This window comes from Capsicum annuum, chromosome 8 (genome assembly GCF_002878395.1).
Source record: "Capsicum annuum cultivar UCD-10X-F1 chromosome 8, UCD10Xv1.1, whole genome shotgun sequence".
Lineage (NCBI taxonomy): Eukaryota > Viridiplantae > Streptophyta > Magnoliopsida > Solanales > Solanaceae > Capsicum > Capsicum annuum.
This window is the reverse complement of record NC_061118.1, coordinates 125,626,436-125,650,350: the sequence shown is the minus strand read 5'-3', so window position 1 is coordinate 125,650,350 and position 23,915 is coordinate 125,626,436. Positions and strand designations below refer to the sequence as shown.

Below are 23,915 nucleotides of genomic sequence, written 5' to 3'. Positions count from 1 at the left end.
ATATCTAATGATCTGTTAAACAAGTCTTGATGATAAGTTTTCATAATTATTAGAATTTTTAATCACATAACTGGATAATTTTAACAAAAATATTATTTATGAGGAACAAAATATTATCAAAGAATTAGAATATATCAAAAAGCTACAAGCAATTAGATATTTTATATAATGACATAATTTAGAATATTTAATAATTTCACTTCGATGAAGATCATAAATGAAAAAATATATATTAATATTTTTATAAAATTTGCGAGTATTTATTTTCTTAGTTATAGCTAAAAATAAATTTATTTTGTTATTATTGAGTTTTAATTTCCCCCATAGTTTTAGTGGCAATCATTTTGCTAATTACATTTTTTTCATCTTATAGAATTATCTAAAAAAAGTCAATGCTTTCAAGCTTATACTATAATAAGAGTAACCTTAACCTATCCATCACATTTTAATTATTGTTTTATATTCTGTCCACTACGAGAAACAATAAATACAAGATATTATTCATTATCCTATAATATCAAAAAGAACAATGAGTATGTAGTTGAAATCATTGAAAACTTTAATTTTGTAGGAAAAGTTAGCTTAAATATTGTTGATTCAAAATGAAACGAGTTTTAATTAAATGGTAATCTAACATGTAGCAAGAAGAAATCAATTATAAAAATCCAAGTGGATCGGTCTTAACAAAATGAATAAAGACGAAAATGAAAATATGTTATAAAAACACTATTAATTATCATTTGTAGTAATTTCATTTTATCAAAAAATTGAAATATCAAAAAAGCCTTAGCGAGGACTACCAAAATCTAACTATTCTCTATGCTATAGTGTTAAACAATTCTCTTCAAAAGCATTTGTAGTAATTTCATTTTACCAAAAAATTAAAATATCAAAAAAGCCTTAGCGAGGACTACCAAAATCTAAATATTCTCTATGCTATAGTGTTAAACAATTTTTTTCAAAAGTTGTTCAAGTTCTATCATTTTATTTTTCAAAAGACAATTTGACTTACTTTAGAGCTAAATTGTGTTATTTAATTCAATAAAATTAGCAATTAGATATTCGAAACTATATGAAAAACAAATATCATAAACTACAATGATTATATCAACGTAATAATATTTTTTTCTTAAAAACATTGATTAAAGTTCATGTAATTTGATCCTCAAAAGTGAAATGTGACAAATATTTTAAGATGAAGAAGAAAATAATTTAATAAAACAAAAAAGAAATTCAACCAATTACAAAGATTCATGTGAAAAATCTTAAGAGGAGAATTATGACAAAAAAATGCCACATGCAAGATTTTTATACCATAAATTTCAATGTGAGGATACCAAAGCCTTTTTTTCTCTCTTATATACACTAGATGACTGATGCCCGTGTTGTGCACGGGCCCAACACTTTGGGTAAAAAGACAATTGATTTTTATGATTTTCTATTACTATCTCATAAGCACATTAATGATGTATAGTTCAAAATTGATAGATAACAAACATGAAAAGATACATTATATAGACTCGAAAGTAATTTCAAATTGTTAGTTTAGATCTAGAAGAGATAAAACTATGTGCATTTAATAACAAACAATTTGAACTTGAATATATAAATAGTAATCCATCTATTTCATTTTATTTATTCCATGGTAACTTGTAGCATTTTCCTTGATTTCTCCATTTCTAGACACCATTGCTGGTTCCGGTAATGCCCATACTAACAGGCTGCCAAGAAATAACATAGGACATTTTTTTTCAAACATCTTCATATCGACCATCAGTTGTTACAACCTTATGGTCTCACCGCTACTGCATTATCTCCTCGAAGCTTCATAAATCGAGAGTTTCCCGCAAGCTATTGTAAAAGTCTAGCATAAATAAAATATATATTAATCCAATGAAAGTACAAAAGCGCATGTCATTTTATTGCCTCCTTAATCAAACATGTTGTCCGGTAAAAAAAAAAGTTCATATTTCAACGGAAAAATCCTTTTAACCTTTTATTAGTAATGTTTCTTCAAAAGTACCAAATAACCAAAGCAATGTTGCACACAACAGCCACGCAACAACCACATTAATGGGGTCTGACAACTTTTCATGTCAATAACTTGAATATAAATGTTATAACTGAAATCACATTCATATTTTCTAATGCATCTAACAACTTAGTTATTCTAGGTACTTGCAAATCAAAGCAATCAGAAAAGCTAAGAGAAACACCCGATTGTTTTCGACAATTAGAAAAGGTCAAAATCAGAGTCATTAGAGAAAATTATATATCAAACGAAAAGAAATCTCATAACAACACCATGAAACTCTGTTTACATGGTTCTACTAATTGTTTACCTATGCTAAAGTCTCTTATTTCACAGTTAATGTATTTCCATCTAAGAAAACACGTTGTAGGTTGAGTTAATAGCAATGATAAAAGATCACATAATGAGAATCTCATCTCGATAAGAGTATATCTAGATTTTTTAAAGTGACTAACACCCTGCAATACCCATAAGAGTGGATGATATCTAAATTGTCATATAGTAATCAACAACTATAAGACATAATGCAACTCAAATGAACAAGTATCGCGTAAATACTAGAAGCATTTTAAAATCACCAAATCAGTGAAACAAACACAAACGGTAAGGAAAGTTTGTAGTAAAGTGATTTAGTACTAACAGGAAAGAATTTGTGTCATATTTTGCTATTACTCACGCCCAGTGTTTCTTTATCAAGTCCATTCTCTTTCAAACCTAATCAAATTGACAGAAAGATAACACATGAAGGAAATATAAAAGAAAAGCATACAGAGAGATACAAATCTTAAAAGATGGCATTCAATGCACATTGATATACGTATAAGAATATTTTCATAATTACAACAACAATAGCATATTCAGTGTAATCCCATAAAGTTGATTTAGAAAAGGTAAGAATATACTCCGACCTTGCTCCTATCTTATAGGGGTATAAATAACCTATTCTTAATAGAACCTGGCTTAGTTATATAATTAGGTCACTTATAATGAAATTCAATCATAACCACAAATGTGTAGAAAATCTAGAAACAATCTAATCTTTTGAGTAAAGCACAATTACAAATAATGAGAAGAAATTAGTATATTTAGATTTGGTACCTGAAAATTTATTAGATGCCCTGCAACTAACTCTTCTTTCTAGTTTAACAGATGCGAAGATCATCAAAACAGAAAGAACAAGTAGTCCAAATATTGCATTCAAGTGGAAAAATCATAAATTCACATACGCAAAGGTGTTGATGAGGTAACTCTGAGTAAAAAATTCAACTATTCAACAAAATTCCACTGATGAATTCAAGAAAGAAGAGAATTGATACGAAATTGAGAAACTAATAGGCAGGTAACTTGTGACTGGACAAACCCCAACCTCAACCTCAACACACACAAAAATATTCTAAATGCTGGAGAAGATAAGCAAAATCAAAAATCCACTTGAACATGTATAGGAAAAATATTAAATGTGATTTTTAATCACAACTAATTTGGATACTATATCTGCACCCGAAGTGTAATTACCTCCTTCCTAATCTTTCCACTGATAGTCCCGTCTTTAATGGAAGCTATGAGCCCCCCAGCTCTTGAGGGGTAAGTTTAATATCATTGATAGTCATTTTTTTATTTTTCATATATGCAGCAATATCTCCCATAATCCAATTGGCAGCAAGCTTTTCATCAGCAAGATTATGGGGAAAATCTTAAGAGGAGAATTATGACAAAACAATGCCACATGCAAGATTTTATACCATAAATTTCAATGTGAGGATACCAAAATCTATATTACCTTACTCTATTATATATATATAAGATGAGGCTGTTCGAAAATAGTGTGTGCAAATGGAATTTTTATTCACATAATCAGTGAAATAACCATCATCATACTAATAGCATGAATCATCATCACTATCCACATATGAATAGTCATGAATAGACCATTGTTCTTGGACAAGATGATCTATAATTTTTCCAAATTTTTTTTTGTAAATCTTTATTTAATTTTATCACCTTTAAAATAGTGATTAAAGTTTTTTCATCTAAGAAAATTGTATAAAATTACTCATTAGGCAATATAAAGAACAAATTTCTTTATCAAAACCTTGTAACTTTGACACTGATAAACCTATGTGTATTTTAGATCATTAACTCTGTCCAGAGCATCAAATAATTTTATTTTTAATCTATTGATTTCAGAATTATTTGAAGTATTTTTTAAGCGATAAATTTTTTGATTGTATTTTCGTAACTTTGTTATAGCTTTGTTAAGAGTTTCTATAATTGTTTTGGATTCTCAAAACCTTCTTCTAAGTTTCTTTAGTTGTGGTTGTACTACTCTCATGATGATAAGTATGAACAATTCATAATTTAATATTCCCTATAGGTACTTAGTAACATATAATATGTATGAGTGTATAAAGTAGATATGAAGATAATTTTGCTTATGTTAATATCTTCTTGAAATGATAGAGTTTAGGTATATACCTTTCGACATTCTTTCTATATTGGTTGTATCAACACCGCAGTATTTTTTCTTCCAACTATGAAGAACTGTTTAGCCTATTGTGACTCACTGTCTCAGGCTACTGTGCCGTCCTTCCTTCGTCGAGGCTGAAGATCGCAACCTTCATTTATCACCAACATATAAAAATGACAAAATATATATAAAATAAACTTTTTACCTCATGAAGATATTACAACATAGGAAAAATCTTTAATCAGATCTTCCTTATACTCTTACACAAGCTATTTGTTACTTTTTACTTATGGAAAAAGTGTTTCTCACTCACTCATATAGAAGATACCTAGCATTTTATAAGAAAGAGATATTCATAGAAATGTAGTCTATCTTCTACGAGTTTCTATCTCTCCCTTTATAGATACAAGGAATGGTAGAATTACAATATTTGTTTTTATCAGGGTCATCCCTTTAAAAGTCTTTATTTTTTATTTAGTCCCTTATCAGGATAAGAGATAAGATTTTTCTCTTTTTTGATTGACCATTTTTGGTAAGTGGGGTCTTCTTTATCATTTTGTCGTCTGATGCCGACAATTTTGTTGATGTAAATGCTTACGTCTTTTCTTTCATTGGATTCTCTTTTACAATTATAAATTATATTTCTTCAAACTTTGATGAGATTTCTCCATCATTTCTTCTAAGATGTCCATATTCTAGGAACTTACATGCCATGGTCCAGGTTTTTGGAGTAACTAGAAATTGGTGTGTTTCGAACTCAGCAATTTTGTCCCTTAAGACTACTGATTTCGATTTCCCTTTGGTCATTAAAATCCAGTTTGTATCTCTGTTAAGGACTTTATAATTTTCTTCGTATTTGTTTTTAAGGATGTTATACACTACTTTCATCCTTAAAGCTCGTCTGGTTTGGATCCATTTCTTATTAAAATAGGGGATCTTTTTATCAACTCCTGTCGCGTTAATATTAAAGTCTCTTAATTTTTCCACTGTTATATAGTTAAACGTGGGGAAATATAGTTGATCATTTTGAGATTTCATTGCAATGATATAGAAGCTACAATAGACTGCTTCCTCTTCGGTATAGTTTCTGATTGAACTGGTTAGATGTATCGACAGTCCTTCTAATTCAGATAAATCTGGTTTTGAATAAACTCGATCTAAGTAACCGAATTCAAATATTTTGGCTGTTAAACCAGCTGATCCTCCTGGAAGAAAGAAATCCTTAGATATAAACTTTTTGTTTCGATGACTCCAAAAGTTTCTCCACAGGTTTCTGGTAGATTGTAAATCTACTTTGTAAATGTCAGATACTCTTCCTCTTTCGGATGTACTTTTCCTACCTGAAAAGAAGCAAACTTATTTCCTGAAGAGAAGTTAGTTCTTTTTTCTGATTTCTCAGATGTTATTTCAGTTTTTACTGATTTTATTACTGTAGAGAATTTTTTGTATTTGAGCTCGGCTTTTGGCTTTGTCCGAATACTCAGCCATTGGCATATCCGAGCTTACTATCGAGATGTTTTTGGCACTAGGTGCTAGTGGGACATCTCCTGCCACTTTATTAGCTCGACTTTTAGCTTTGTCCGAAGACTCGGCCATCGGTATATTCGGGTTGCTTACGATCGAGATATTTTTGGCACTAGGTGCTAGTAGGACATCTCCTACCACTTTGTTAGGGATGGCTTGTCAACAATTTGGTCTGGTTTCTAGATACTTGCATAGGAGTTGAATTCTGCCACGTTTTCAGCTTGATCAATGTTAAGCCGACTCAATTCAAATTATAATTTTTTTGCCTTTTCAGACAAGGTTACAAGTTCGTCTCAAATTTCGAATAACATGTTACTTTTTTTATTTATGGCATCGTCAATGTTATTCATTTTCTGTCGTGTTCTGTTGATCAGTACTTGAGTTCTATCATCCATATTGGACGTTTCTTGAAAGAAACTCTGCAAAAATATTGTCAGATCCTTTAACATTTTTAATTTTGAAAGTATAAATTCACAATAATACCTGCCATCTGTGCAGCCTTCTGTATTGTGGTTCATAAGGTAGTTTATTGAATATCAGTTCTGATATTTATGTATTGTCTGTTTTAACGACAAATAGTTTTGGTAATAAAAATGTAGAAAACTTTTGTATTCCTTTTATTACCGCTAATAGTTCTTTTTCATTTGTGTAATAGTTAACTTCAGCTTCGTTAAATATTCTACTAGTATATCTACAAATTTCTTTTAAATCTGTTTGTAATAATGCTCCCCAATGATAGTCAGAAGCATCAGTTTGTAAAACAAAATTATCTTCTGGTTCTGGTAATCTAAGCTTTGATAGTCTAGCACATTCTTCTTTTAATTTTTGAAAACAAAGTGTATGTTCATTAGTCTATCCAAGTCTACTTGACTTTCGAATGAGTTTTTGCAAAAGATTTCTCCTTTTTGCAAGATTCGGAATAAATTCTCCTGCATAATTCAAACATCCAAGAAATTTTTGTATTTCTTGTTTTGTTGTTAGTTTATCTGAAAATTCTGTTATTTTCTTTGAAATATGAGATTGTAACTCTATTCCATTTTTTGAAGTTATCATTCCTAAGAATTCTATTTTATTTTTGCTTATCTCCGCTTTCTTTTGGCTTAGAACAATTCCATTTTTATCATAAATATTTGAAAATTCTTTCAAATGTGTCAAGTATTCTTGGTAGATTTCTGAACAAACTAAATATTATCTACGTAGACGATTAGAAAATTCTTTTCAGAAAATATTCTATCCATCTTTCTTTGAAAATTTTGTAGTGCATTCTTTAGTTCAAACGGCATTACTAACCATTCATAATGTCCATTAGGAGTGCTAAATGTTGTTAGAGGGGTTGATTCCTCTGAAGTTTAATTTGCCAAAATCCACTTTTGCAATCAAATTTTGAAAATAGTTTTTTCCTTTTGCAAGGTTAGTTAAATTGTTTTTATTTGGGATAAAATATCCATCCAAAACATAATTTTTATTTAGCTCTTTATAGTTTATGACCATTCGAGTTTTTCCTCTTTTTTGTTCTGTGTGGTTTCTTACCATAAATGTAGGACTACTGTGTGGACTCCTACTTTCTCTTATTAATTTGAGATTAAGAAGTTCTTGTATCTGAATTTTAAATTTAGTTTTATCTTCTTCGTTATAAAGCATTGGGTTTAACTCTTATGATGATACTAAGGTCTTTAAGAGTTAAGACCGTTTTTTCATGGTTATTATTTCATTTTTCTAATAGGTTTTCTCCATATGAAACCTGTAAGTCTTGTTTTATTTTCTCTAGGTTGAGACATTTACAAGAATAGTTTTTAGGGGTATCTAAAATTTTCTTTTTAAAGATTTCCTTTTCTTTTATCAAAATATAAGGGTTGGGTTTCCTTGGAATTTTTATAAATTGATTACATGGGGATTTAAAACTGACCATGTATATTGTTTGATGATAATTTTGAAACTATTGTATAAAATCATTTCCTAATAACAAATCAGTTTCAAGCTTATCATATGTAAAAACATGTTTTATAGAAAAAATTTTAGATCCCAAAATTATCTCTACATTTTCTTTTTCATGTGTTAATTTTTCTTTATCACCTGTAGTACCAATAACAGAGGTATTAGTATTATTAATATTCCAATTTTTTATTAAAATAGATTTTACTAAACTGGCTTCGGAGCCATAATCTATTTGACAACAGAAAGTCAGTTTTGTTTCGTAGGTTGTAAATTCTACCAATACCGATACTCTAAAAGAGGTTTCTTTAGGCATTAGATTTTAGGAATAAAACAAGTTTCATTTCCTAAGGTTATTTGGATTCATTCTTTTTGGATATTGTATTGATCCAAGCTATTAAGAAATGTTCCTCCTAAAATTGTATTGTAATCATTTTCATGATTACTAATATAGCAAGGAACTCTTATTCTTATTGTTCCAAGTTGTATCGATAATTCTACCATTTTTGAACATTCGTAACTCTTTTCTTCAAACGTTTTGTAGATATAAGGCTTACCTTTAAAGTTAACTAATCCGTCTAGGATACTTTCCTTGACATGATTTGCCGATGATCCTGACTGCATTAGGATTGTTTGCTTGTTCCCGTCGCTTCCGTTAAAGAATCTTCCTGAAACTTCTGTAACATTGTTAGAGCTTTCGCTATTAAATCTCATGGAATTACCTTTTCGTATGGAGTTTCTCCTATATTCTATTGAGAGTCTTGGGTTTGAAGTTGTGGGGTTTCCTATTTCTATAGCTTTTCCCATATGAATTTCATATTCAGTAGGAATATTTGATTGTTGAATCTCTACTTCAACTATTCTAGCTATTCCTGTGCATCCTTGGTCAATTTCGACAAGGCTTTTATTTTTATAAGCATTTCCATAGTTTGAATTGGTAACCGTATATAGAGCTTGATAATAGAAGCTCATAATATGACTACCTAGTTTAAATAAATCTTTTCTTTTTACCTGAAAATGCAAACTTAAAGCTTAGTTAAAATTTGCATCTTTAAATGATATACAATACTTGAGATAATAGGTGAATAATAATTTGGTATAAGCCAAATTTCCTTCAACAATACCTAAATTCCCTTCTCTAGTGTTAATAAATCTTTCATCTGAAAAGTTAATTACTATTGGACAGTGTATTCCTTCTTTAAAAGTGGATTTAACCTTGGACTCCTCCTAGGTGAACATAATTCATCCTTTTTCTATTCTTCTCTGGAATTTTTCTTAAAATTTGGTCGATCATAGGCTTTGTTAATAAATTAAGCTTATGTCTCCCAGTAGTTTGAGTGATTTCAATTGCTTTTTCAATCTTTTGATAATCATGATAAGAGATTTTATTTCTTGAAAATGTTCTTTGTAATCTATTGAGCATGCTATCTTCTGCTTGAAGATTGAATTTTAATCCTTGGATTTTTCTTAGTAGTTCTCTATCGAATATTGCTTTTAATGCATATCCTCGCTGATCTTTTTCAGTCTCTATAACCTGAGAGGTCTCTTCTATGTTTTTAATTTCTTGATTTATTCTTCTAAATCCGTACTAGATTCTGAAAACTCTTCATAGAGTTCTATATAAAAGTCTTCACTTTTAATAGACGAAACTGACTCTAAGTCTGACTCAATTTCTTCTCTATCTATTTTAGATGTTTTTACTTTTTTCTTGTTACATTCATAACTTTTGTGACCTTATTCTCCACAGTTATTGCACTTGCATTTATTAGTTGATTTCTTCTTGAAATTTCTTCATTTTTTAAAGTACCTTTTTCTAGGTACATAATTTTTCTTGGACATGTTTTTTCTTTTAATTAATCCTTTGTTTTTTTTTTCTTTTTATTTTTAAAGAATTTCTTTTATGACATCACCATTGAGATGTTGCCTCTGTGTCTTCACAGTAGATTTGAGTACCAATTCTTTTAGCTTTTCTTTGCATATTATGTAACATACAAAGCTGGCTAAGTCTTTGGTTAAGGAAGGAAATCCTATTTCCTAGAGAGTCATGCGTTTGATCTTCTTTCGCATATTCTTCTCTAAAATAGCTAGCCCAATATCCTGGTAGCTTTTGATAGTGTTTTTCTACGTATGGAGTTATGTTTTTACTACTATCAAATAACTGGTAATAGTATGTTTCAAATTTGCAAGTATATTCTTGAATATACTTCATTTTATAAATTTGAAGTTTTTCTAGTCATTCTGCGGCTAGCAATCTTTGCTTTTCTTTTCCTTTAGATATATCTCTTTGGCTTCCTAAAAATTCAACTCTTACGAATCTCACTATGTGATCTATTCCTGTACGAGTTGATTTGTCAAAATGTTCTATGGCTTGTATTTTGAATACTTTTTTAGCTTCTTCTGATATTCTTCTAAACCAATTGTCTACCTTTCCAGTAAAGGTGCTTGTGGCTATTAAGTATTTTTCATCACTGGTATAATTGCTTCCTTTCCCTAGGATAAAAAATAGTTCTAAGTTCTTAGCCCATAAATCTAGAAATTCTCCAGGTTCTCTTTTACAATCTAAATCCAAAAACTGGGTAGATCCAGCGTCTCCTACTGGGAGTCTGTTTGGCATAAATTTAGCTTTAAAATTTATATGGTAGTGACTATTATAGTCTTTCCATTTCTTAGATTTATGTAGGAAGTTACTCCTTGGTACTGGCTCGCCGAACGAGCTTCCTTCTTCTTTAGGATCTCTAAAGTTTCCTTGGGGTCCTCCTGTATCCCCGTGGTTCGTGTGAACACGGTAGTTTTGATCATTAAGATCAAGTTCTTCTAGAGCATAGACTAGTTCGTCTAATTTATTCATATTCCTTTATTTTTGTAAGATCTTCTATTTTGGTTTAAGAGGTTGAGGCTTCTCCTATATTTTTATCTTTAGAAATTTTTGAGATTTCTTCTAGTTTTTCGAGTTCTGCTCTTTGTCTTTTTTTTTGAGAAAATTAGATATAATTTTTTCATCAAGACTTTCTTTCTGATAGATTCCTTTGTTGGAAATTCTTAGAATAAAGATTTCATCCCTAATTCGTTTTCCTAATTCTTTATTAAAAGTGTTAGCTTTTTCAATAAAATTATTTATTTTTGCTGGTGTGCTATCCTTAAGGGTTTTAATTTCTTCTTCTATCAGATTTATTTTAAGGACTATATGCCTTTGCATATCTAGGAGATCATTTAGTTTTTTTAAGATTTCTTTACTACTTATTAAACAAAGTGTATTCTAGTTTATATTCTAGATGACAAATTTCTTGTTCTAACTAAAAAATAATTTTCTTTTGGTAAAACAAAGATTTTTTGCAAACTCCTATGAACGAGTTATAAGCATAACGTTCTCTTCGAATATTAGGCTCTTGCTTTAATACCGGCAATAATTTTAAAGATTTTTCTTTATCCATTGGATAGGCTATATTTAGGTGGTTTAAACCTAATCTTGTTATAATTAGGTAGTATAACCCCAATTCTTCTAGATTTTAAGTGTTCTATTAATTTTGCTTCTAAATTAGATATCACAGTAATTAGATGATCTAACATGTGAGGATTTTTCTCGTGTTTCATTTAATCTTTTATATTTTAAATAGTTGCTATTTAGAGCTCTTTTGACTTCTCTGAAAGCCTGTATGTTTTTATATGGTCTTCTCATATTGAGATTTAATCAATATTAATAACTAGGTTATTTTAGCTACTTGGCTCTGATACCAATAAAATGAAGCTGTTCGAAAACAGGGTGTGCGAACGGAATTTTTATTCACTTAATCAGTGAAATAACCATCATCAAACCAATAGTATGGATCATCATCACTATCCACATATGAATAGTCAAGAAACGTCCAACACGGACGATAGAACTCAAGTACTGATCAACAGAATATGACAGAAAATGAATAACATTGACGATACCATAAATGAAAAAAGCAACATGTTATTCGAAATTCGAGACAAACTTGTAACCTTGTCTGAAAAGGAAAAAAAAATTACAATTTGAATTGAGTAGCTTAACACTGATCAAGCTATAAACATGGAGGAATTCCAACTCCTATGCGAGCATCTAGAAACCAGACTAAAGGGATGACAAGTTATCCCTAACAAAGTGGCAGTAGATGTCCCACTAGCACCTAGTGCCAAAAACATCTAGACAGTAAGCTCGGATATGCCGATGCCCGAGTCTTCGGACAAAGCAAAAAGCCTAGCGCAAACACAGAGAAAATTCTCTGAAGTAATAAAATCAATAAAAACTGAAATAACCTCTAAGAAATCAGGAAAAAAAAATGAACTTCTCTTCAGGAAATAAGTTTGCTTCTTTTCAGGTAGGAAAAGTACATTTGAAAGAGGAAGAATATCTGACATTTACAAAGCAAATTTACAATCTACCAGAAACCTGTGGAGAAACTTTCGGAGTCATCTAAACAAAAAGTTTATATCCAAAGGATTTCTATCTTCCCAGGAGGATCAGCTGGTTTCACAGCCAAATTATTTGAACTTGGTTACTTAGACCGAGTTTATTCTTAACCAGATTTATCTGAATTAGAAGGACTGTCGATACATCTAACCAGTTCAATCAGAAACTATACCGAAGAGGAAGCGGTCTATTGTAGCTTCTATAGCATTGCAATGAAATCTCAAAATGATCAACTATATTTCCCCACGTTTAACTATATAACGGTGGAAAAATTAAGAGACTTTAATAACAACGCGACAGGAGTTGATAAAATGATCCCCTATTTTAATAACAAATGGATCCAAACCAGACGAGCTTTAAGGATGAAAGCAGTGTATAACACCCTTAAAAACAAATACGAAGAAAATTAAAAAGTCCTCAACAGAGATACAAATTGGATTTTAATGACCAAAGGAAAATCGAAATCAGTAGTCTTAAGGGACAAAATCGCTGAGTTCGAAACACACCAATTTCCAGTTACTCCAGAAACCTGGACCATGGCATGTAAGCTCCTAGAACATGAACATCTTAGAAGAAATGATGGAGAAAACTCATCAATGTCTGAAGAAATATAATTTACAGTTGTAAAAGAGAATCCAGTGAAAGAAAAGACGTAAACATTTACGTCAACAAAATTGTCAGCACCATATGACAAAATGATAAAGAAGACCCCACGGACCAAAAGCGGACAATCAGAAAAGAGAAAAATCTTATCTCTTATCCTGACAAGGGACTGGATAAAAAATAAAGACTTTTAAAGGGATGACCCTGATAAAAATAAATATTGTAATTCTACCCCTCCTTGTATCTATAAAAGGAGAGATAGAAACTCGTAGAAGATAGACTACATTTCTCTGAATATCTCTTTCTTAGAAAATGCTAGGTATCTTCTATATGAGTGAGTGAGAAACACTTTTTCCGCAAGTAAAAAGTAACAAATAGTTTGTGTAAGAGTATAAGGAAGATCTGATTAAAGATTTTTCCTATGTTGTAATATCTTCATGAAATAAAAAGTTTGTTTTATATATCTTTTGTCATTTTTATATGTTGGTGATAAATGAAGGTTGCGATCTTCAGCCTCGACGGAGAAAGGACGACACAATAGCCTGAGACAGTGAGTCACAATAGGCTAAATAGTTCTTTATCGCCGGAAGGAAAAACACTGTGGTGTTGATACAACTAATATAGAAAGAAAGTCGAAAGGTATATACCTAAACTCTATCATTTCAAGAAGATATTAACATAAGAAACATATTATATGTTACTAAGTACCTATAGGATTAAATTATGAATTGTTTACACTTATCATCATGAGAGTGGTACAACCATAACTAAAGAAACTTAGAAGAAGGTTTTGGAAATCCAAAACAATTATAAAAACTCTTAACAAAGATATAACAAAGTTACGAAAATACAATCAAAAAATTTATCGCTTAAAAAATACTTGAAATAATTCTGAAATCAACAGATTAAAAATAAAATTATTTGACGCTCTGGACAGAGTTAATGATCTAAAAAACACACAGGTTTATCGATGTCAAAGTTACAAGGTTTTGATAAAAAAATTTGTTCTTTGTACTGCATAATGAGTTCTTATACAATTTTCTTAGATGAAAAAACTTTAATCACTATTTTAAAGATGATAAAATTAAATAAAGATTTACAAGAATTTTTTTTTGAAAAAATTATAGATCATCTTGTCTAAGAATAATGGTCTATTTATGACTATTCATATATGGATAGTGATTATGATTCATACTATTGGTATGATGAGAGTTATTTCACTAATTAAGTGAATAAAAATTCCGCTCGCATACCCTGTTATAGTATGATGGGAGTTATTTCACTAATTAAGTGAATAAAAATTTTGCTTGCACACCCTGTTATATATATATATATATATATACTAGTTTAGGTGCACGCGCCTTGCGCGTGTACCTTACTTTAATGAGTTCAAACATTACATTAAATAGGATATTTATTTAAATATAAAGATCAATATAATAATTAGATTTAATATCTTTTGAGTATGTAAAGATTGGAGAATTTATTTATTAAACCTAACTTTTACCAATTTCTTTTTTAAAAGTCGATCGACATTCATCTACCATCTGTAAATTACAACAAAATAATACAATGATAGAGATATCAAAATAATATAATTAAATCTAATCTTTACACACAAAATTTTTTTAAAAGTCGTCCGATACCTATCTACCACCTATAAAAAATAACAAAATAATACGATAATAGAGATATCAAAATAATACAATTAAACCTAACCTTTACATAAAAAATTCCTCAAAGCCGACCAACATTTATCTATCACCTATAAACTGCAACAAATAATACGATAAAAGTGAAATCAAAACAATACAATTAAACTTAAATTTTACACACAAAAAATTCTCAAAGCCGATCGAGATTCATCTACGAATTGAAAATTACCACAAAACAACAAACTAATAGAGATATTACGATAATACAATTAAACCTGACTTTTACCTAGTTTTTTTTTTAAGTCGACCCGCATTCATCTAGTATCTGTAAATTAAAGTAAAACAATAAGGTAATAAAGATATTAAAACAATACAATTAAACCTAACCTTTACACAAGAAATTCTTCAAAGCCAACCGAATCAAGCATCCACCAATCTAGACATGCAATCGAATAAAGTTAGACGAGCATCAATCATATTCTCCCAATAGATAAACTGGTTTGTTCTCTAGTTTAACGTACATTTTAATATTTATAGAAGTATTTCCTTAATAGAGTTATATTTTAGGAGTATTTTTCTAATTAAATAATAGAAAAAAATATTAATTAATTCTCCTACCATATATATTTAGGAAGTCTAATAAAAAGAAAAATATTAATAAATTCTCCGACCATATATTTTAGGAGTCCCATATATTTTAGGATGTCTAGTTAATATAGTAAAAAATAATTAAATAATAAATTAAAAAAATATAGTGAAAAGACAACTTTGTCTAAAGAAGAGTTTTTTAATAAAGGACAAAAAATTTGAATCACTTTTCTAATGTCTTCACACTTTTAATATATTGTAGATAGATTATAGATATAGATTATAGATATAAATAGATATAGATTATAGATATAGATATAGATCTAGATTACAAATATAGATATAAGGTAAAATTCTAATTAATTTAGGAGTGTTAAATATTATGATTTGTTACTTAAATAAAATAAGGATTTTAACTAATTTGTTAGTGTTTATGTATAATTATAATTTTACGAAAATACCATTGAATTTAGAACTAAAAAAATAAAGAAAGTAAAAGAAAAAAGGTACGTTTTTACCTTTTTGGCTTTACACATTTTTGCCTTTTTGAGTATTATAAGTTTTGTAATATATATTAGCATTTATATATAATTAGAATTTTATTTGAGGAATATAGGAGTTTTAATAATTTCTAAAATAATAAATAAATAATTTTTGGACTCCTATTTAACTTATAATAAGTCCTTTATTAAAATTCAAAAATACTTATAAGGTAGTAGAAAAATAGGAAAAGGATTTATAAGGAAATTTTATCAGAAAACGGCAATACTTTGGGAATGTAAGGGAATTTCTTTTGGATTTTTCTTTAAATATAGTATTAGAGTATAAGGGTTTAAAATAAATTAGTATTTATGTATAATTATTAAAGGTTTTTGTTTTTTAATTGATCTACAATTCTTAAATTAATGAAAAAATATTAATTGTCATTAATTTTAATATCTTCTAATATGGAAAATTTTTATTATAAATATATTTTATTAGTTTTTAACTCTTAAATATTAGAAAAAAATTGTGAAAAAGACGATTTTGTAGCAAAGAATTTTAATAAAAGGTAAAAAGTTCAAATGTGCTTTATAAGACGCTTGACACTTTTAAGATAACTAGTTTGACCGCACGTGCCTCGCACATGTAACATTCGATTATTTAAAGTTAAATGATTTTATCTATTACGGAGATTTTTAATGAAGTACAAAACGTTCAAGTCACTTTCCTAAGATCCTTCAAACTTTAATATAATAAAGTAAACATAAATTTTAGTGTACATACATATATATTTGACCATAAGTTTAAGTGATTGACGGATTATCACTTTTGTATTTGTTATGCAGTGGACAAACGCATCAATTTGAACCATAATTGTGGTACAATTATTTTTTCCTATACTTAAAATCTTTTCTAATTTTTAAAATCAAATCTTTACAAAATCATTGATTATATTCTTATTATGTAAAACTTTTAAAAATTTGGTACTTATTCAACTTCTCTTATCTAACATGTTTATATTTATTTTTAAATTTTTCAAATCTTCTTATAATCAAATTTAATTGATTCAGAATTCTTAAACTAATGAAAAAGTATTAGTTATCATTAAACAGAAACTACAACAAAAGAATATGATAATTGAGATATTAGAACAATACGATTAAAACAAACATTCATATAAAAATTTCTCAAAATCCTTCCGAACACTCATTTAGAACACAAACCTAAAATTGATAAAACTATTATAGGCCGCATCGAAATAGTAGCTATAAAAATATTTATGCCACCAACACACCAAAATATATATAAACATAAATTAAATAAAAATTCTCAAATATCATTAAAAAGTTTTTTGGGAAGCTATTAAAAAGTTAAATGAAATAATTCTCGATCCTTTTCTAAATTGATTGTATTTGTTACATTTTTGAGTATAATTTAAATACCAAAAGAAAACAAAAAGAAGCAAAGGTCAAGTACAATTAGGAGTATGTTAGATTAAGCGTAATATTTCAATAGGATTTTTATATTTTCATATATTTTAGGCAAAGTTTTAATTGTTTTCATATATTTTAGAAAAAGTTTTAATTGTTTTCTTTATTTTTGAAGACATCACGTACTAAAAACAAAAAAAAATATTTTATTTTTTTAAGTCAACCACCCTTTCCCGGAAATAGTGATGCGCCAAAAATAAAAACAAAATCAACTTCTTTTAGGAAAATAACTAATAAGAAAAGATTTTATCATAAAAATATTTAATTAATTTTTAATTTTTTAAATATTAAAAAATAGTAAAAAGATAATTTTGCCTAAAACAATAACTTTTAATGAAGGTAAAAAATTCAATCAATATTTCTAAGACTTTCACGTTTACACTTTTAATATATTATAGATAGAGATAGAGATATACTTTGTCCGTCCTATTTTACTCATTCTAAATTGGAATGCCATAGTTATTAAGAAAAATAATAAATAATATGACTAGTTTATCATAATAGTTTATTAGATGTTTACATTTTAATTTAATAAAAAAGTAATTAATATAAAGAATAAAATATGAAAAAAAAAATTGTATGGAATATTGTATTAGAAGATTTGGGATGGGTAAAATGAAACGGAGTGAGTATAATGTTATCTTGTCAACCGCTAAGTTATCAGAAAAACTAAAAACCCTAAAAATCAGAGTAACCTCAACTCCTAACAGGTGCGCAGCTTTCATCTTCTCTTCTCCCTCCCCCCTTTCCCACCGTCCAAAACCCCCATCTCACTTCTTGCTGACATCAATTTTGTTAACTCTTTCTTCATAATCCAATTTAGGTACATATTCTTTATGATCCGTAGTTAATTTTGTTTGGTCTTCTTTTTTAATTAAAAAAATTAATTTTATCAGACTCTAGATTATGGATTATGGTGTTTTTGTTCTTTTTTTTGATCTTCTTATCATAATTTTATCATATGTTGATTTTACCTTTGTTTAATTTTCAGAATAATTACAATTTAATTATTTATATTTCTGGGTCCAGTTTTAATTTAATTGTAAATTTTGCTTTTAATTTAATGTGTTTATTTACTGAGGGGAGGGAAAACATTCAGAAAATTTGATTTTTTTTGTACCTGAGCTGTTTGTTCATTTTTTTTTCGTTTATCAAAAATGTGTATAATTATGTTTATTAACTTTTAGCAGTCCATTTTTTTTTAATATAAATAATAATTTTTTCATACTGTAGATCATGGTGCTTTTCTTTATTTTTTTAAATCCTTTTATCATATGTTGCTTTTTGCCTCTTTGTTTGTTTAATTTTCAGACTAATTACAATTTAATTATTTTGTTTTCTGGGTTTAGTTTTATTCAATTGTAAATTTTGTATTTATTATCATGTGCTTAGTTGCTGAGGATAAGATGGAATAATTTCTGAAAATTTTATTTTTTTTCCTTCATTTTTTTCAATTTTTTTTGTTTACAAGGAATGTGTATAATCAGGTTTATCAACTTTTTATGGTGCATCTAGGGGTAATTCTTATGGGTGAGACTGGAAAAAGATCACGTAGGGATGACGGGGATAACAAGAACCAGAAGAGGAAGACAGCGGAGAGAGATGAGAAAGGCGATGACGAGCTAGTAGTTTACCGAATTCTATGCCCAAATAATGTGATTGGCAGTGTTATTGGAAAGAATGGGAAGGTTATAAATTCGATTAGATCGGAAACGAAGGCAAAGGTCAAGGTGGTGGATCCATTTCCAGGTGCGAAGGATAGAGTTATAATTATTTATTGCTATGTAAAGGAAAAGGAAGAGGTTGAGATTGATGAGGATTTCAGTGAGAGAAAACCTCTTTGCACGGCTCAGGATGCCCTTCTTAAGGTTTATACGGCAATTGCAAATGCTTTGGCTGCAATTGGAGAATCTGATAAGAAACGGAAGGATAAAGAGGAGTGCCAGCTTCTTGTTCCTTCTAGTCAATCTGCTAATATCATTGGTAAATCTGGTACCACCATAAAGAAGTTGAGAAGCAAGATGAGGGCAAATGTTAAAGTAGTTCCCAGAGATGCTAGTGATCCAGCACATTCCTGTGCACTCGAGTTTGATAACTTTGTTCTGGTTAGTTTTTTTTTTTTTTAAAGTATTCATCGATACTTAAGTAGTGTTAGTGTGTCGCGCGAAGCTTGTAACTTTACATTCTGCCTCTATCAGGAAAATATTTCTTGAATTTTTGTTGTTTTGAGTCAATTTTTGTAATTTATGCATGAGCTGACAGTTTCTTACTTAACTCAGATAACTGGTGACCCAGAATGTGTAAGGAGAGCACTCTTTGCTGTTTCTGCAATCATGTACAAGTTCACACCGAAGGAAGAAATTCCTCTTACTACCAATGTTCCTGAAGTTCGTCCAAGTATTATTATTCCTTCAGATGTTCCCATATATCCAGCAGCTGGTATTTATCCAAGTATGGATCCTATTATGCCATCTCGATCTGTTCCATCTGTTTTGGGTACCACACATATCCCAGAGCTTCCAGGTTATGTGGATGCAGGAAACACATGGCCTATTTATTCTTCTGCTCTTCCCATGGTTTCTGGTTACAGCGGTGCCTCTCAAACCGAGGAATTGACTATTAGAGTGCTGTGCCCTACTAACAATATTGGGCGTGTTATTGGCAAAGGAGGAGCTTCGATTAAAAGTGTAAGGCAAGCAAGTGGTGCTCGTATCGAGGTTTGTGATGCCAAAGCTGATCGTGATCAGTGCATTATCACAGTCATTTCCACTGAGGTATTGCTTTCTCTTCAGAATTCTTTAGTCCCCGAGTTGGTGAATTTTGGCCTTTTAGCAGTCTTCTTTCTTTTTGTGGAAGTGTACTGCATTGCTTACCTCTCCTGTCATATTTGCCAGCTAAGTTGAGCAGACTCTTCACTTTTGATGCTGCACCTATGCCGGATTCTCCAAAAATACACTACTTTTGGAGAATCCGACAAGCATCCGCCGACATTTTTGAAGAGTGCGAGCAACCTAGTTTGCCAGTGCTTTTCTTCTCTTTGATCATTGTGAAACAAACTTTTACACAATAAGCATTGGTGACGGATTTACATCTCTTTTTTTTCCTTACTAGAAGGAATAAGAAGATTATGTGCTTTTACTCCCATTTCTGATCTTTGAGGCTTTTACATGATAGACCTGTAACGTGTGTTCCAGTTGGTAAATATGTACCTTAGATTGCTCAGGAACAGGGTGGTATATATTTTATTTTATTTGATGCAAGAAACATTATTAATAGGCTTTTTTTTTCGCTTTTGCAGTTAACTTTATATAACAATAGTTTCATCTCCACTCTTGTATTCCATGTATTAACAATATTCAGTATTTGGTTTTCTGTAGTCAGTGGATGATCTTAAATCCATGGCAGTTGAAGCTGTACTGCTGCTGCAAGGGAAAATAAATGATGAAGATGAGGATACTGTAACTTTTCGTCTACTTGTTCCGTCAAAGATTATTGGATGCATCATTGGGAAAGGTGGTTCAATCGTCAATGAAATCCGGAAGAGAACTAAAGCTGATGTACGTATCTCAAAAGGCGAGAAGCCCAAGTGTGCGGATTCAAATGATGAACTTGTTGAGGTTTGTCTTTCATAATAGTTAATTATTGAGCTGTCTTTTAGTTACTTATCATTATATTTCCTCAAGTGGTTGAGCCATCTTTAAAACATGTAGGTCTCTGGGGAAGTTAGTAGTGTGAGGGATGCCCTTATCCAGATTGTACTGAGGCTCAGAGACGATGTTGTAAAAGGCCGTGAAGGTAATCTTAATCCATCTGCAGGGGCTGATTCTTTACGCTCGGGTGGTACTGGTTTTTCGTTCGCTCCAGTGTTGCCCAATGTTTCTCCAGCTGCTCCTTTGAGCTATGAACATAGGGTTGAAACTGGGAATGGTGTTGGAATGCGTTCTTCGGGCAGTCGATATGGTCATGAGTCGCTCTCGGTACACTTCTGCCTTCCCTACATGCCAGAAAGTTTGATTTCCATGCTGTTGTGTATCTGTCTACTTTAATAAAAAATTTCAGCCTTGTAAACTGCATCTTATGTTACTTGTCCTCCCCGCACACCCACACCCACACCCACACCCACACCCACACCCACACCCACACCCACACCCACGCATATTTTTTTTTAATGAAATAGCTGTTATAAGGTGATTCAAGAAATAAAGTATTTGGAGCTTGTGAATATCTAAACTTTTCTTGATGAAGATATGCAGATTACAGTATCTCGCTTTGGCATAGGAGAGATGTTGAGAGTAATGAATAGTCCGGAAAACATGTTATCCTCTGGTCCCTCTTTTATTATCAATTACTTTAAAGTTAGGTAGATATGGAGAAGTTACATTAATGTCATTCCTTTTTTGAAACTGTACATTAATGTCTTTTGGGTGGACCTATCTTTCTTCTCCATTCATATGAATTAGTCTAACTAATGGAGATGTTAATCTCATAATGAGGTTGTTTTACGAATATGCTGAAGTCATATACATGCATAGTTGATCGGGTGTGGCATTTACACACTGGCTGAGCCAGAATTTTCACCAAGAGGGTTCAAAATTGAAAGTAGTAGGCACACGAACTAGCCGAAGGGGGTTTAACATCAATTATATATACATAAAAAATAAGTTTAACCATGTATAAATAGTATAATTTTCCGCCGAAGGGGGTTCGTGTGAACCCCCAACCATAAGGTGGCTCCGCCCTTGTTTATACACCTGATTTTTGCTGCATTTCATGTTCAACATAATGAACGTTCCAATCACTGTTGATGTGTATCTTGCAATCTTCATGGATTTACTAGTAGTGAAGTTCATGACTCTATTTTCTAAATCTTTGTCCGCTTCATGGTGCCATGGAATCCGCTTCTTGCTGAATGCTTTTCTTTATCGTTGGTCTTTTAACTTTCACTGTTCCTGGATGTTACTTACACTGCTTTTTATGTGGAAAGATGGGGGACGATGGCTATGGAACATTCTCTTCATATTCCTCAAAGTTATATGGCGCGTAAGTACTTTATGCTGGTGAATTAATTTGTACTTCCCCTCTTGCCAAATCATTATGCCATTTATTCTGAGCCGTATTATGTCTTTGAGCAGATTGCCTCCACCCTCAGCTATAGAGATGGTTATCCCAGGACATGCGGTTGGTAAAGTTGTGGGTAAAGGTGGCTCAAACATTGACAATATCCGTAAGGTTAGTAGCTTCTTGAGCCCTGTTTATAACTTGATTTTTTATGCCCGTCACTTATCTCCCTTTGTGTTATAATTTCATGGTTGTTGAAATGATACAGGCTTTGAATTTCAAACACTAGCTTCATCCTGCATCTCTACTATTCTTGATGTGGCATTTACACTTTGGTCAAGGCGGTGTTGTTTCTTCTTTATTTTTTATATGGTTTCATCACTACCATATTTCCTTTTCTTACTGATTTGATATGCTTTACTTGAGCCGAGGGACTATCGGAAACAGCCTCTCTACCTTCACAAGGCAGGGGTAAGGCTGCGTATGCAACACTCTCCCCAGACCCGGTATGTGGGATTGCACTGGGTATGTTGTTATTGTTGCTGGTGTTACCAGTGACACTTCTGCCTAGCAACTTCTTATGTTCAGCCTACTCAACCCAAAGAATAGATAACAAATGGATCTTTTTGTTTTGTACATGTGAATGTGCACTACACATCTCCTTGCATGCCACTATGCATGAATACTTTCATATCGAATGTTAGATACTAGTTTCTTTATCTTGTTGTCGTAGGTATTACTTGCATTGCAAGTCCTGGTATCTTATGACTACTTTGATATGGTTGGTTACTTTCTTAAAGCCATAGATCCTCTTGCAGATATCTGGAGCAGCCGTGGATATAATCGATTCCAAATCTTCTCGAGGTGATCAAATTGCTATAATATCTGGTACACAGGAACAGAAGCGTGCTGCTGAAAACTTGATTCAGGCATTCATAATGGCGACTTGAAGCAATAAGGACACATCTCCTTTCTGAAGGTGAAGGTGCGACCCTGACTAAATGTCGAGGTTCGTTCTTCAGAAGTTCCTCTCTAGGATATGGTAGGTTCTCGTGCTGGAGAGGGTGTCATTTGGCATAGGCGTACTAAACTTCTTCTCTGTAGGAACGTTTGCAAAGAATTCATAAAGTTGGACCGCTTGTTCTGTTTTCTGCCTATATAGGTTCAGCCATGTTGCCTGATAGGCTCTTTTCATCTGCTCTGGTTAGAACTTCGTAGGAAGTTATCTTTCCTTTGATGGTCTGTCATCAGTTCTTATCATTTGATGAATGTGGCTTCCAACTTTCTCCTACTTTCCCATGCCCTTTTAACTTTAAACGGAACTTTAACTTTTATCAGCTGTCAAGCTCATGTTACATGGATTTCAGTATCTTGTTGCTGATTCCTCTTTGCTCTCAGCTTCTTCAGTAAGATCATGTCTTGCTGATATGACGACGCATGGCTCATGTGCTCATCCTGTGAGTTCGGATAAATCTCTACTGTGTGCATGAGCACTACTAGGTATATCATAATAACAAGTGAGCATCTCCAAATTCTCAAGATCCTCTAAAGAAGGAAAATTTCTTGTGCTTAGCTTGGGTTAAAGCTTTTGCTGCTCCACATAGTCATAGTTCTGCAGTTTCCAGTGCCAATTGCTTCCAAGATATCTCAT

At 30.9% G+C, this 23,915-nt stretch overlaps 1 protein-coding gene and 1 long non-coding RNA gene across 10 annotated transcripts; one reads left to right on the top strand and one right to left on the bottom strand.

Moving 5' to 3' along the window:
* Positions 1 to 1,576: 1,576 nt before the first annotated feature.
* Positions 1,577 to 4,868, bottom strand: LOC107879609. Of its 2 annotated transcripts, XR_001677006.2 has the most exons (4): positions 4,705 to 4,868; positions 4,508 to 4,633; positions 2,673 to 2,746; positions 1,577 to 1,864 (listed from the first exon to the last, which is right to left on the bottom strand). It is a non-coding gene; the product is annotated as an uncharacterized LOC107879609 (long non-coding RNA). The 2 variants fall into 2 exon arrangements; XR_001677007.2 differs by lacking the exon at positions 2,673 to 2,746 and having other exon boundaries at positions 4,705 to 4,866.
* Positions 4,869 to 17,813: 12,945 nt separating this feature from the next.
* LOC107838814 (KH domain-containing protein At4g18375) lies at positions 17,814 to 23,555 on the top strand. Of its 8 annotated transcripts, none has more exons than XM_047395827.1 (9): positions 17,814 to 17,916; positions 18,722 to 19,311; positions 19,486 to 19,657; positions 19,745 to 19,980; positions 20,584 to 20,823; positions 20,917 to 21,183; positions 22,191 to 22,246; positions 22,339 to 22,435; positions 23,083 to 23,555. In XM_047395827.1, the coding sequence occupies exons 2-9, from the start codon at positions 18,733 to 18,735 to the stop codon at positions 23,212 to 23,214; spliced, it is 1,779 nt and encodes a 592-aa protein (XP_047251783.1). In that variant the 5' UTR covers positions 17,814 to 17,916; positions 18,722 to 18,732; the 3' UTR covers positions 23,215 to 23,555. The 8 variants fall into 8 exon arrangements, with proteins under 8 accessions (XP_047251783.1, XP_016537510.1, XP_016537508.1 ...); XM_016682020.2 differs by having other exon boundaries at positions 17,852 to 17,916; positions 18,678 to 19,311; XM_047395826.1 differs by having other exon boundaries at positions 17,870 to 18,029.
* The last annotated feature ends 360 nt before the right edge of the window (positions 23,556 to 23,915 follow it).

Coding starts and splice junctions, on each gene's coding strand:
- LOC107838814 (XM_016682019.2), top strand. CDS start 18,709: ATGGTGCATCTAGGGGTAATTCTTATGGGTGAGACTGGAAAAAGATCA. Junction 19,981..20,583: donor TCACAGTCATTTCCACTGAG/GTATTGCTTTCT, acceptor GGTTTTCTGTAG/TCAGTGGATGATCTTAAATC. Junction 22,247..22,338: donor TCCTCAAAGTTATATGGCGC/GTAAGTACTTTA, acceptor GTCTTTGAGCAG/ATTGCCTCCACCCTCAGCTA.